The sequence below is a fragment of the Gallinula chloropus genome (genome assembly GCF_964237585.1).
Source record: "Gallinula chloropus genome assembly, chromosome: 17".
Lineage (NCBI taxonomy): Eukaryota > Metazoa > Chordata > Aves > Gruiformes > Rallidae > Gallinula > Gallinula chloropus.
In genome coordinates this window covers 4,002,366-4,015,211 of record NC_140102.1, presented here as the reverse complement: position 1 = coordinate 4,015,211, position 12,846 = coordinate 4,002,366, and the positions used below count along the sequence as shown (strand labels likewise).

The 12,846-nt window shown below is 41.0% G+C and overlaps 1 protein-coding gene across 2 annotated transcripts in view; it reads left to right on the top strand.

Annotated features, from left to right (window-relative positions):
* AACS (acetoacetyl-CoA synthetase) overlaps window positions 1-8,822 on the top strand; it is a 40,284-nt gene extending 31,462 nt beyond the window's left edge. The window contains exons 12-18 of one of the 2 annotated variants that reach the window (XM_084271975.1): window positions 142-264; window positions 1,625-1,738; window positions 2,243-2,368; window positions 3,940-4,009; window positions 4,899-4,957; window positions 5,803-6,005; window positions 8,624-8,822. In XM_084271975.1, the coding sequence (XP_084128101.1) occupies window positions 142-264; window positions 1,625-1,738; window positions 2,243-2,368; window positions 3,940-4,009; window positions 4,899-4,957; window positions 5,803-6,005; window positions 8,624-8,761 (833 nt within the window). In that variant the 3' untranslated portion in view covers window positions 8,762-8,822. The remainder of the gene's footprint in view (window positions 1-141; window positions 265-1,624; window positions 1,739-2,242; window positions 2,369-3,939; window positions 4,010-4,898; window positions 4,958-5,802; window positions 6,006-8,623) is intronic. The other variant, XM_084271976.1, reaches the window with a different exon arrangement.
* The last annotated feature ends 4,024 nt before the right edge of the window (window positions 8,823-12,846 follow it).

The window sequence follows — 12,846 nt, the reverse complement described above, 5'->3', positions numbered from 1 at the left end:
TCTCAGGGTTCTGACCTTGCATCTTGTCACAAAGTAATAATGTAGTTATTCGGGGTTGTAGTGACAAACAGCTACAAACCCTTGTAAAAAACGTAATAATTCTCCCTTAACCTGTTTTGTTGGTTTTCCTACTCTTTAAAGGTGAAACACACAATCTCCAGACACTCCACACTATACTGTCTACAGGATCACCACTCAAATCTCAAAGCTTTGAGTATGTCTACAAACACATAAAAAGCAGCGTCCTCCTGGGTTCCATTTCAGGTGATGCCTCTATGCTGTGTGCACCTTACCAATCCTGTTCAGTGCCTGTGATTTTTTTCCTTCTTGTTTGCTGCTCTGTATTTGGGAGAATTAAGCCTTGGATGGTTCAGGTTGGGTTATAGTTAAACTGGAATTAATTGTCTTTTTAGTGAGGAGATTTTTTTGCATAATTCAGTGTGCTGTAATGAAGCTCATACACTCAAAGGCTTTTAGGTGGAATGTTTCTGACATGGTGGATGTTTTGGGTTTTAGCTTTTTTTAAAGCAGGATCATTTATTTTGACTGGCTGTCCTTAGGGGTAGCAGGGTGAGATCAAGAAAAGAGTCTATTAACCTACAGAACATACTGTTCTGCAAATAGCTGACTTTAGCAGAAAATACCTCTTGGAGAGGTTTTTCCATGTTCCCATTTCAATTCTTTTGTGCCAAGTAATTGGCACTGCAGACAGATTTTTTTGTAAATTATATAATTAGAGAAATATCAAGCCCACATACTGTGCAGTTTGTTGTGAGGAGTGCTAGCTGAGGCAACTTCTATTCACATAAGGTCCACCACAGAACTCCTCATTCTGCTTTGTAATGAGGACTGACTTTTTCAAAGGGCTTTTTAACTCAGTTTAGTTTGATTTTTAAAGTCTTGACTATTCTGCCACTGAAGTCACCTCCTCCTCTGGTCTTAAGTAAGAGTAGTGCTGGATCTTGAACTTGCTGCTGTAGACATTAATAGCCTCCAATGCAGAAGACTATTTTTGAGTAAAGCTAACATGATTGATTTGTCTTATAATACTACTTCCTTGAAGTTCTAGAAAGTCTATAAGTATTTCAGTTAAATAAGCCCTTTGACAGTATCTATTTTTATTAAGATAATGGTTCATTCTATATGCATGGCTCCCCTCTCCCCCCAGCCTGTGTTAATGAGAACAAGATATAAAAGCTAAGTAAATAACAAGTGGAATAGCTTGGCTGGACACTTCAAACTAATGAAAACAAACAAGAAAACATTTTGAAGTCATTTTAAATGTGGAAGTCTGTAAACAAGGACCTGTTTATCTTCTCACTCTTACATAAACATAAATTTCCTTAAATGAGATTAAAGAAACTGTTGGAAGAAGAAAAGTTATGCCTTAAGGAATGTTTCAGCATGAAGAGCATACATGTATAAAAAGACATATGAAGTAAGAAAATCTTATTTTAATAAGTCACATAACTAGATAATACTGCCTGCTCTTCATTACTTAATGAGGGTCAGAAGCATTTGGCAAAGGTGGTAGTTTGCTGCTCTGGAGTTCTTGCACAGCTTTCAGTTTTGCTTTTTCCAAAAAGCATCCTTGTGTATTCTAAATGCACTTCTTTTATTGTAGGTGGGACAGATATAATTTCATGTTTCATGGGTCAGAATGTTACAATTCCAGTTTACAAAGGAGAGATTCAGGCCAGAAATCTTGGGATGGCTGTAGAAGCATGGAATGATGAAGGTAACTACTATCCAGAACATTCTGCACGTTTATGAAATAGATCTTAAGTTTCATTTATCAGATGGGTAAACAGCTACCTGTTAAATGAGGGATTGATTTCACTTTGGAAACCTGTGTCCTAAACCCTTGATCTGGATCCATCCGATCTGGATTGTATCGGACTAGGAAAGACAACCATTGTGTGAAAAGCCCTTCCTCTTCCATCTCTGCTAAAGCCCATCAAGGTTAAATTCTAGCCTCTGGGGTGTGTGTGCTAATTAGCTGTGTTGCTGTGGATGCCAAGCTGGCTTCCTCCCTGTGCTGTAACTCTCCTGAAGGTACTGAGGTTTTAAGATACAGGTGAGTTTAGGAATTGAACCCGAGGTGTTAAGGCCACCAGTCACAGCTCATCTCATATCTACGTCAGCATCTGGTGTGTAAGGAGTAACTGGTGATGCTCTTTGCTCTGGTACCTTATTGTTTACAGAAATGACATGCAGAAAATACATCTTTCTTTGTAAACAGGAAAGCCAGTTTGGGGTGAGAGCGGAGAGCTGGTGTGTACCAAACCCATTCCCTGTCAGCCTACACACTTCTGGAACGATGAGAATGGAAGCAAATACAGGAAGGCTTATTTCTCAAAATTCCCAGGTATGTAGAGAAGGGCTCTGGTTACTGCTCAGGCTGCCCAAGGACACAGATTGTATTGCTGCTTTTGGGAAGGTTCAGCTTTATTCTTGCTCTGTGTTAGGTACAGCATTGAATGTAGATTTTCAGGGTGAGAACTCCATGGCACATTTCATCATCTCACACTGCTTTCTAGCTCTTTGCTTTGAATATGGATCCAAATCAATTTATTAATCTCTGGAAAGCTCCAATCCTGTTTAGCTTCTGCACTCATTAGGCAGATATGACTGTAACAGCCTGATAATCTGTAGCACAGACATAAACTGCTTGGCATGAGTGTGAAATGAAAGTGCTGAACAGGTCAGGGAGCAGTCCTCCATTAATGAGTGCTACTGTGCCTCTGCCAGAGTGCCTACCTAGCTGGAGGAGTGAATCCTAAGGGATAAGTGCTGACCTGCTACCCCATTAGCATGAGGATTTAAGTATATGCTGTCTCAGACATGCATATTCTGCATTCATACAGTCTTTCAGTCGTAGTAAGAGTAAAGGAACAGGTACTGTGGGTAAGAGACTTTCTTCTTAATTGTGAAGGACTCTGCTCATCCTCAGCTTTTGCTTATCTGGCACAGCGATGCTGAACTCCTTACTGCCTACTGGGCAGGGGCTTTTATAGGAGCAGGGCCTCAAGCTGCTTCTTTTTGGAGACTGAAGTGTTCCTATAAATAGCAGCAGTACAGAGCGGATTCACCAGAGAAGTCAGGACGTGCAGCAGGAGATAATTGTATAGGAAAATTGAGGGAACGTGGAAGTTGCAGTCTGCATGTCAGCCTGACAACAGTAAATGGAAAAAAATCTGTGTGATAGTTGTTAGAGTGAAATTACTGTGGTCCAGAGGTTTTGTCTGAAACCCCTTTTCTCTTTCCTTGTAAATGGGCTTAAGGTGGTAACAGTTAAGACCATTTTTGAACTTAAGTGGACATAATTGGGGTTGGTTTGCTCTTGAGGAAAAATCTGAGTAGAGTTGGCTTGTGTTTCTGTTTGTGGCAGGCAGCTGTAGCACTATCAGTCTTGAATAGTTCAGAAGTTACTCCAGCTCTGAAAATGTTAAATCTGATTTTACATTAACACAAATCAAGAACATTAAGTACATAAGCTCCCTGGGGGATTGTTGAGACCTATTGTGCAAGCCCAGAAAGCTGCTTATGAAGAATTGTATGTTGTAAAAGAGGATCAAGGAAGACTGGTGGGAATGTTATCTTTGTGGAAAATTCTTTTGGTTTCTTCAATGTGGTGTGCAGAGCAGCCTTCATCCTTTTTATAAAGGATGCTGTGTAGTCATGCAAACAAGCAATCAGAAGATAACCTAGGGTTTGATCTTGCTGTGTGAGCTACTCCTGTGTGTCCTAGCTCTTGGTAGTAGATGCCATGTGGATTGTTTGTGTAGTTACTGCTACATTTGCTGTGAGTAGTTCTAAAGTATGTCTGATAGATTTTTTTGTGTTTATCTTCCCAAGTTAACATGAGCAGTTACACAAACACCTTCTGTGACTGGATGAATAAGAAACCCGCTGCTTAACTTTGTCATTCTCTAATAGGTGTTTGGGCCCATGGTGATTACTGCAAAATTAATCCCAAGACAGGAGGAATCGTCATGCTGGGTCGCAGGTACAGTATTTTGGTGAAAGCATTCAGAGTAAAGAAGCATTAAACCTTGCAAACTTCACCTTAGAGCATCATGTGTGCGACTCCCCATCATGCCTGTTAGCAGTACAGGTTTTGTTAAATCTTTAGATTGTGGATTTCAACCCTTCAATTAAGTTGAGCAGCTGATTAGAGGGAAGGGAGCCCACTTAAATGTTCTACCTCACTCTTGCATATGTGAGCACAAGAGAGCACTGGGCTTGGTTTTGTGTTCCATGGTTTATCATGATCATCTGTAAGAGTTCAAATTGAGAGTGCAGCACGTGAAAGGTGGTAAGGAGACTTGTCCTGTTGGCTTTGCCACTGAGTTGATCCACAGTAAAACAATTATAGAAGGTCAGGTAATCAGTTGTGCTTGTGTTAATGACCACACACTCTCAGGATCACAACTGGGGCTAAACATTCTGCTTGCTTTTAAAAGCTGCTGTTTGAAATGCAGTTGAGTGAATGCCTTGAATGTGTGTCTGGCATCATCACAACTAAAGCTACTCCAGAGACATAGGGTGTGAAGCTGCTACGTGTGAAACATGCTCCAGCTGTAGGACTGAAAGGGGATGGTACTCAGTTGCAGTATGATGGCATGCTGCTACAAAGGTTCTCAGTCTGTTTTGTCATTAGTGGTGTGTGGGTATTTGTAGGCTACTTGGAAAGGGGAGGGACTAAGAAAGGTGAATAAATAATGTTGGGGTTCATTGTAATGAGCAAAAAGCCTTTTTGAATCATTCTTTTAAAATCCAGTTTCTAATGTGGCTGCACATTCACTGTGTGGAACTTTAGCTTGGTTAATTGTATCAACTTTTTCATTGAAGTCTAATCACAGTTTAATGCTTCTTATGTGATTTTTTTTTTCTAGTGATGGCACATTAAATCCAAATGGAGTAAGATTTGGGAGTTCTGAAATCTATAACATAGGTATGACATTAGCTTTCTACCTCTTTCAGCTCTGACATTGTTGCCTGAAATGTGAAGTGTGAGCTTTATGAAGGTGCTTGGAAGGATTAAGGAACAAGACAGTTGCTGTTTTTCAAATGAAGGATGGTACAGAGCAAATTAGCATTAACATTAAAGTTTGGGTTTGTAGATGTGGGCTTGAAATTGGTTGCTTTCCTGAAGTATCTGTGGGGCTGGAGATGACTAGTGCTCTCCATGAGATGTTGCTTTCATATGATAAAGCCTTACAGACTAATTACGCAGATTTTAAGAGAATACTTAACCTCTGAGGGCCCCCCCCCGCCCCAGACAAGCTCTTGACATTGGTTTTATTGTAACTTTCCTAATAATTGGAAGCTCTTGAGCTTGTGCTTTGTATTTCAAAGACTGCCTTTCCAGGAAAGGCGGTGAAACTGTGTGCCTGCAAGGGTGCTGATCTGAGCCTGAAGGACCATTTGTCTCCTTGTTCTTGTGTGACCAGGCATGTCAGTTTTCTGTCCATGCAGCAGTGGGGATTGTGAGGAAAGCCAAAGAAAATGGTTTAGTGGAAAAGCTTGTTTTCTGTCCCAAAAGCTATAGAAATCAGTTTTTTTTTTTGGCCTGCACCTAAATATGGTCCTGAAACCTGGATTCTCACCTGAGCAGGGGTTAAAATTTCAGAGCACATGGGGGGAAGCTGCTTGTAAAATAACCCAGCCACAGGGCATCAGTTTTGCCTTAGCAGCTCTAGGGGAGGTGATGCTTCTCTAGGTGCAACCGCAAAGAATCTCCATCCCGAATCACGTACAAACCAAAGTGCTGATAAAGACTCTTCCTTTTATTTTCAGTTGAAGCCTTTGAGGAGGTTTCAGATAGCCTCTGTGTCCCTCAGTACAACAAAGATGGGGAGGAGAGGGTGATACTCTTCCTGAAGATGGCATTAAACCATGCCTTCAGTGAGGGTCTGGTGAAAAGGATCCGCGACGCCATACGTGTAGCGCTGTCTGCCAGGCATGTTCCGAGCCTCATTCTAGAAACCAAAGGCATTCCGGTATGTCATGAAAAATGCTGCCTACTTTTTCTTCCTTGTCACCTTGAATAGTAATTAAGGAGCAGTTGTCATTGCTCTTCAAACCCACATGTGTGGAAATTTTAGCATCTCAAAAGTGTATTCGAGCTTTATAAATAGTTTGTCTACGTTGCCTGGCAACATCACTTCATCTCCTTTTCAGCTAAGGGTGTTTTTGTTTTTTAACAATACCTAAAAATGCCCATTCTCAGTTTATAAATGTGTGTTGGCTTTTCTCAGTAATATATACTTAAGCTTTTTAAAGGAAAATATTAAAAAGGTGATTTAACTTCAGCTTTGCTGGCTGCACATAAACTTGTTTTTGTTTTCCTGCTGCAAATGACATTCTTATGAAAGCTGAGAGCACTGAGCAAACTTAAAAAGTCATTTTGTTAAACCATTTCACTCTTGCATCTGTTTAGTCACTTAAATGTATCTCTATTGCTTTCTTAACTGTAGCAGGAACTAAAATAAAATACTTGTGCTTATGAGGGGTGTGTGGGGAATGGGAGTACCTAAAGGTTCTGCATGCTTGGTCTTCTGAAGTGGTGTTACTCTACAGTGCTCTTCCTTGCTCTATGAAGTCTTCAGTTGGATGCCCGGATTTTATAGACCTGAATCTCCTCAAGAGCCCTCTGAGCAGGAGAATGTAGTTGTCTCAAGTCTCTTTGCACACAGACTTCAATGTGCCCAGCGAAAAGACACATCAGACATTCTGATACCCCCCTGGTGCCAGTGACTGTTTCTCTGTGGAAGTGGTGTAGGCTTCAGGACAGCCAGCCTGCACAGTGCACACAGGGATCTGGCTCTGAGTTACTTCTGCTTCAGGCCAGATAAAACCTGTTGGCAGGTAACACATGGCTCCATGTGTTTGCATGAGTGTAGAAATCCCCTCTCTGTTAAATGGTGAAGTTTAGATTTTCTGGGCTGCAACCTAGTTCTGTGTCAAGCCTTGAACTTGTAAACTGCTTAAATCACCCTGACATACAGAGCAAAGTTGATGGCAGTGAGGTGTTTTTGATGGGCTGCCCCTCAAAAAAGCCTGTTTAGATCACTAATTAGTTCACACTTTGACTGAATTTACAATTCAGTGAATTTTAATTACCCTTCAGGTAAATATGCCAATGATAAAGTGATCAAAGCTGTCTCCTATCTTTCTTTGGAAGTTTTCCTTGGGAAACCTCTTTGTTTTCTGCTACTTTTAGAATGTATTTGAATCCTCATCTGAAAGTATGATCCCATCCTGGCTGTACACTGACACCCTGTACTGGTAGAAACAGCATAGCTGTGCTGAAGCAATTAGGACTTGAGCAATACAGAGCATGGCTTTAATGAGATCCAGGTGTTAAACAACATGCTGCAACCTCTTAGCACAACTCTTCCCAGTTCTGACCAGATAAGCATTTCTGGTCATCATCCTACACGATTTTTCCTGTTTAAAGTGAACAACTTTGCTTTGAACAGTCTGTCTGATCTTCTCTTTTTAAAGTGGGCAATTCCCTTTGAGGTCACTGAGGTTTTCTGGTTTCTGAACACTTGGGAAAATTAGGTTGCTAATCATTGAGGAGGAAGAGTGTTTGGCTAAGGTGGTTCAGGAGGGTAGGATTGCACATGACTTCAGCAGTTTTAATAAGGAAATGTTTGATTTAGTATCAGCATCGATCTTGCAAGACTGTATTGAGTTGAGGATTATTTAGCCAGCTTTGAAATATCTTTAAAGAAAGGTGATGTCTGGAGTTCAGGAGTTTCAGTGGCTTTGGAGGCCAGGAACAGCCTCCATCAGCAGATTCAGTGGTAAAGCAAGTGCAGTTTCTGTTCCCAGGGAGGACAGACAAGACTTAAGGAGGTATTTGGAGGTCAGCTTTTTAAAGTTTGTCCTCCAAAAGTTCTTGGTGGTACCAGTCCAAAGGAAGGTGGTAATAAACTTGGGGGTAGTTCTTCCTTCCTGAACTGTACTGGTCAGAAATTACACTGGTTTGATCCTAAGAAGATCCAAAGTAGTGTTTTTTTGTTCTATGCAATGTCCTTACTTTGAATAACACAATCTAAACCAGTTCTTGATTTATATGGGGAGGTGAAGCCTTTGTTGTGATTTGTTTTAAAACATTTTAATGTTGAGGACCATTCAAGCTCAGTGTGTCACTTTACCTGATTAGAAAAAGGCCATTTACCATAGGAAACTCATGGTTTCCCTCTCCCAAAGCCCCAGTGGATTTGGGCTTTGAGCCCACCCCTAGAAAATGAAAAAATTGTTTGGAAATGGGATGTGGCAGAACATCAAACACTAAAGATCTTTAGTGTCTATACCATGATACTGATCTGGTTTCATTAGTTTGCTGGAGCTTGGTCATGTTTTCAGTGCTCTTGAACAGGAGTAATAAACCAAAATCAGTTACAAACTCTTTTAAATTCCATGTACTCCTCAAGTGATTTTCAGAAGAAAGGGTCTGGTGCTGCACATGTAACACAGAAGGGAAGATGCTGTGCCAAGTTTTCGTTGAGCTGTGGGGTTGGTGGGGGGGGGATGGTGTTTAATGAATATTTCCATAAAGCTCCTACATGAAAAGCATAACTTTCCCATTGCTGGTTTTGTTTTTCAGTACACAATAAATGGAAAAAAAGTGGAAGTAGCTGTGAAGCAAATAATTGCTGGGAAAGAAGTTGAGCAGCGGGGAGCTTTCTCAAACCCAGAGACTCTGGACCTGTACCAAAATATTCCTGAGCTTCAGAACTTCTGAAGTCACTTCTTTTGGTGGTTTTATTTTTGCATCTGTCTTTGTTCTGTGTTTGTTTTGTATATACCAATACTGTATGTAAAGAAAAAGCTCTATTTAATACCAGTGGTTCTCTTAAAAGAAAAAAAAACTATTTCATTAAGTGCTTTATGAAAGACTTGGGTAAAGCTTAGCTCCCTTTTGCTGGTTAAATATGTCATATATCATGGCATGTTTTTTTCCAGCCTGGAAGGAAGAACCTGCCTGTTTTGATATTTATATATGAGAGCACATTTTTTCTGGTTAGCTTTACATCAGCAGCCCATCAAATGGGAGCACCAGTAGCATAAGTTACAGCTGCAAATTGAATATTTCTTTCATAAAATGTTTTTTTTTAAAAAAAAAACTGGATTTTTAGCAATGTTTTAAGTCCATGTGTTTCAGTCACCTCTAAGGAATATAAGGATTTTACCTACTTGACTGCAAAACAAGAGCATTCTACATGTAGTGTGCATTAAAACTCTTTTATAAAGCCAAATCATAATGCACTAAACCCATTTGACTTGACTCAGACTAATTTCAGTCTTGAAATATCTCACGGTACCCTTGAAGGTAATTGCTGCTTTGTTTTGTGGTGTAACCTTCCTATTGTTGTAAGCTTTTAGGTGATAGACTTCTTGGAGGGGGGTTCAGGAGGTGCAGGAGCCAACCACCTCCTCCTAATTCCTGGTGTAATTTGGGGTTATTTCCATGGAATTGACTGTCATTACTCTGGATTAACATTGCAGTTGAAGATGGCATTTTGCTTCCTTGTTTATAAGTTCTTTATAGGCTTACTTAAGCCTATGAAGACTTGTTGCTGTAAGGCAACAAGCCAGTGTTGAGTTAGCTGAGGAATTCCAGTGTGTTCATTTCTTAAAAGCTGATGGGTTTTTGTAACTTTTTTTACTAAATGTCATGTTGAAAGTGAAAGACTTCAGATGTTTTCTAGCCCTGTGTCCTTCCAGTTTACAAAGGGAAAAAAATACTGTAATGAGCATACTAATCCAGTACAGTGGAAGCACTAAACCATTCTGTTTTGCATAAAATACAGTTGCAGTAGTTGTACCAACCCTCTGGCATCCAGTGTCTCCTGCACTATTTGCATTTTGTGGGTTAAGTATTTAATGCATTTAAAATCATGGATGTACTTACAATTTTGTTGAATGCATTCAGCATCGATAAGGACTTAATTAAAATAAATTGATTCTTTATATAATATTACATCTGTTTCAGCTGTTCAGTTACTGCCTTTCATTTTCCTTTCGATTGGGTGTCATGGGATCATTCTCAGCTGAATTTCTTACTGATCTGAATGGCTTTAATCTGAGTCTGCCCCACTACAAATCTGTTCTCTGAAAATTTTATCCTGTTTTCTTATGCAGAGCCCCAGGACAAGTCAAGCAGTGCTGCTAGATCAGTATGCATGGCTGGCTGGCTGAGAAGGTCACAGGTGAACAGGAGTGGAAGAAAGCCCACTGAAACCATGCCTTGCATCAGTACAGTAAGAAGCTGTAGGTTGCAATAGGTTAATGGTGTTAAAATCTGTGTGCCAAAAGGTGTGTACTCATCACTTCAGGTAAAATCTAGTTGGTTGTGTTCAGCCAGTACAAGTTCATTGTATTTCTTTCCACCCTCTGATAGATCCCTGCTTGGTAGTGCCACTACCCTGAAGGCTGTTGTAGAATATCTCAAATACCACTGCTAATAACTGGGGGAGAGTGAAGCTGCCTATAAACCAGCTGGGGAGTAACCCTTCTCAGGTGGTCCGTGGTGGATAGAGCTAACACAGTCGTTGTGGACACCAATCTGCAGGTTGCAGAAACCCAAGAGTAGAAATACCAAGCACCCATTAAAAAAGTATAAAAATGAACCATTCAGCTGCCAATAACCTATGATTAAAAGTACTTTGAAACTGCTTTCCCCTCTGGCATGCTATATATAAATTTTACATTAACTGTGACTTTGTATTCATTAAAACTTCATTATATTGTTCTTTAATTCATGCAAAATGTCTGGAGTTTACAAAGCCCACAGATCCTTATTAATAAGTAATTTTGGGATATTTCATTAATTAAAGATAGTTTAGAAGCACGGATACATTAAGAACATATACAATGCCTAGAGGCTGCTTTTCTAATTCTTTATTCTGCTGGAAACTGTAGGAAGTTTTGTTAATGGATAGAATTTGATCTCTTGCAAATGTTGGATGTTGCAAAGCCTTTCTCAAACTGTGGTTACAAACAAAAAATTCCCAATATAGTTACATGTTGATATATTCTGGAAGTTACTTGGCCATCAAGCCTTAGTGGGTGATGCAGACTGTACTGTGCAGACAAATGACCTTTCTGTGGCTCACCTGGTTTCAAGGGTCTTGAGATTTGGAAGTGTTGGATCCTGACAGATTGGGAAATCCAGGGAGGGGGGCAGAGTGGGTACTTGCACTGGGCTGTGAAGTGACTTGCACTTGAAAGGAGGCTGTGGTGGGGCTGGAGGTGCTTTCTGGACTTGTGCAGCTCCTCCCATTCCAAATCCTGCCCTCTAAACATCCAACTGCATTTATCTTTGCTTTCCTGTAGTGTAAGCAAGCTGTTTCCTTGGACTGTGCTATGGAGATGTGGATGTGGCCATGCTCTATCCAGGTGTGAACAGTTCAGAGTATCCCTGGCGTGAAAGCAGGGATCTGAAGTCACCACATCTTGCAGAGGAAAAGCTTTTCTCTCTGCTTCCCATCCCAGATTAAAAGCCTCCTGTGTTTTTTGCAGGGCTTGGGCATGGAGTAATTGCAATTAAGTGTGATTTCAAGGGGGTCCCTGCACCCCCTTGGGTGGCACCCAGACGCTTGGCTGCACGGATCAGGTCTGGCATGGTGGTGCAGCTCCTGATACCACAGTGTAAGCAGCAAACACCTGGAGCAGCGTGGTTCTGTGGTGTTCCACACTGGATAACCCTCACAGAGTGTGCCTGAGGTGATGATCAGAAGCAGGTCAGCAGCTTCTTTTTATCCAGAAAGACTTGATGCTTTGGAGCTGTCAGCATGTGACTGATGGTACCTTGAACGTGCAGCCCCCTTCATTTGAGTTGCTGATTTACAACTTGGGGTTCACAGTGTTTGGACTGGGAAGTTACACAGACTGTAGCAGTGTGTGTGTTGTGCAAATGGAGCTCATTCTGGAAAAATGACAAATGTTTGACAGCAAGGAAACAGAGTGGAGGTACTTCAGGTGAGGTACTTTTCTCAGTCCTCTGCAAATTTGAGAGCAGCTCTGAATTATGGGATGGAATCAGCCCATTTGCCCTTGACTTGTTGAGAGATGTCATTTTATCACTCCCCTTCTAGAAATGTGCTTTTGTCAGCTCCTGTTAGAGCAGGTAATTCCCCCTCCCACTACCTTATGATTTCAATTAATTTCCCTGCTTAGTGGTGGTTCTCAAAGAAATAAAATGAGCTGGTACACAACAGCCCAAGCAGGGCACAGCTGATAAAATTGTTTATTGTTATGTGCAAGAGAAATTGGTTGTGTGAATTACTTATTCAGTGATTTTAAAAACACAGGTAACTGCCTGATGGAATGCAACTTCCCAGGGGCCTTTATTGTCTTTCAGTTTAACACATGCATATTTAAGAGGATATCATTTACAAGGCAGAGCAGTCAGTCACCCAGGTAAATGGGTGTTAAAATAATATTTAAAATGCATTAGTAAGGGGTTTGTTTTTGAGGCAGAACTGGGGTTTGGCTTTTGGGAACAGCAATGTCAGTAGGGAATGCTCTGGCAGGGAGATGGTGGCCCAGTGATTCTTGGTGGAAGATGTTTGAGAATGATCTGCCCATATCCCTGGATGTAAGTGCTGCTTTTAGTCTTCATGTTAGGAGGTGCAGCTCCAACTGGCACACACAGGGGCTTTGATGTGGCCATACTATCCACATCTGAGCTGTTAAATAGCTCCCTAGGTAGTGTGTGGATTGTGGGTGCTCTCCAGGCTGGTGAGGGAGGAGAAGGTTCATGTACAGTGAGTGCCTCTGCAAATGAGATGCACCTTTGCTGGAGAAGGCTGGTGGTGGAGTGCA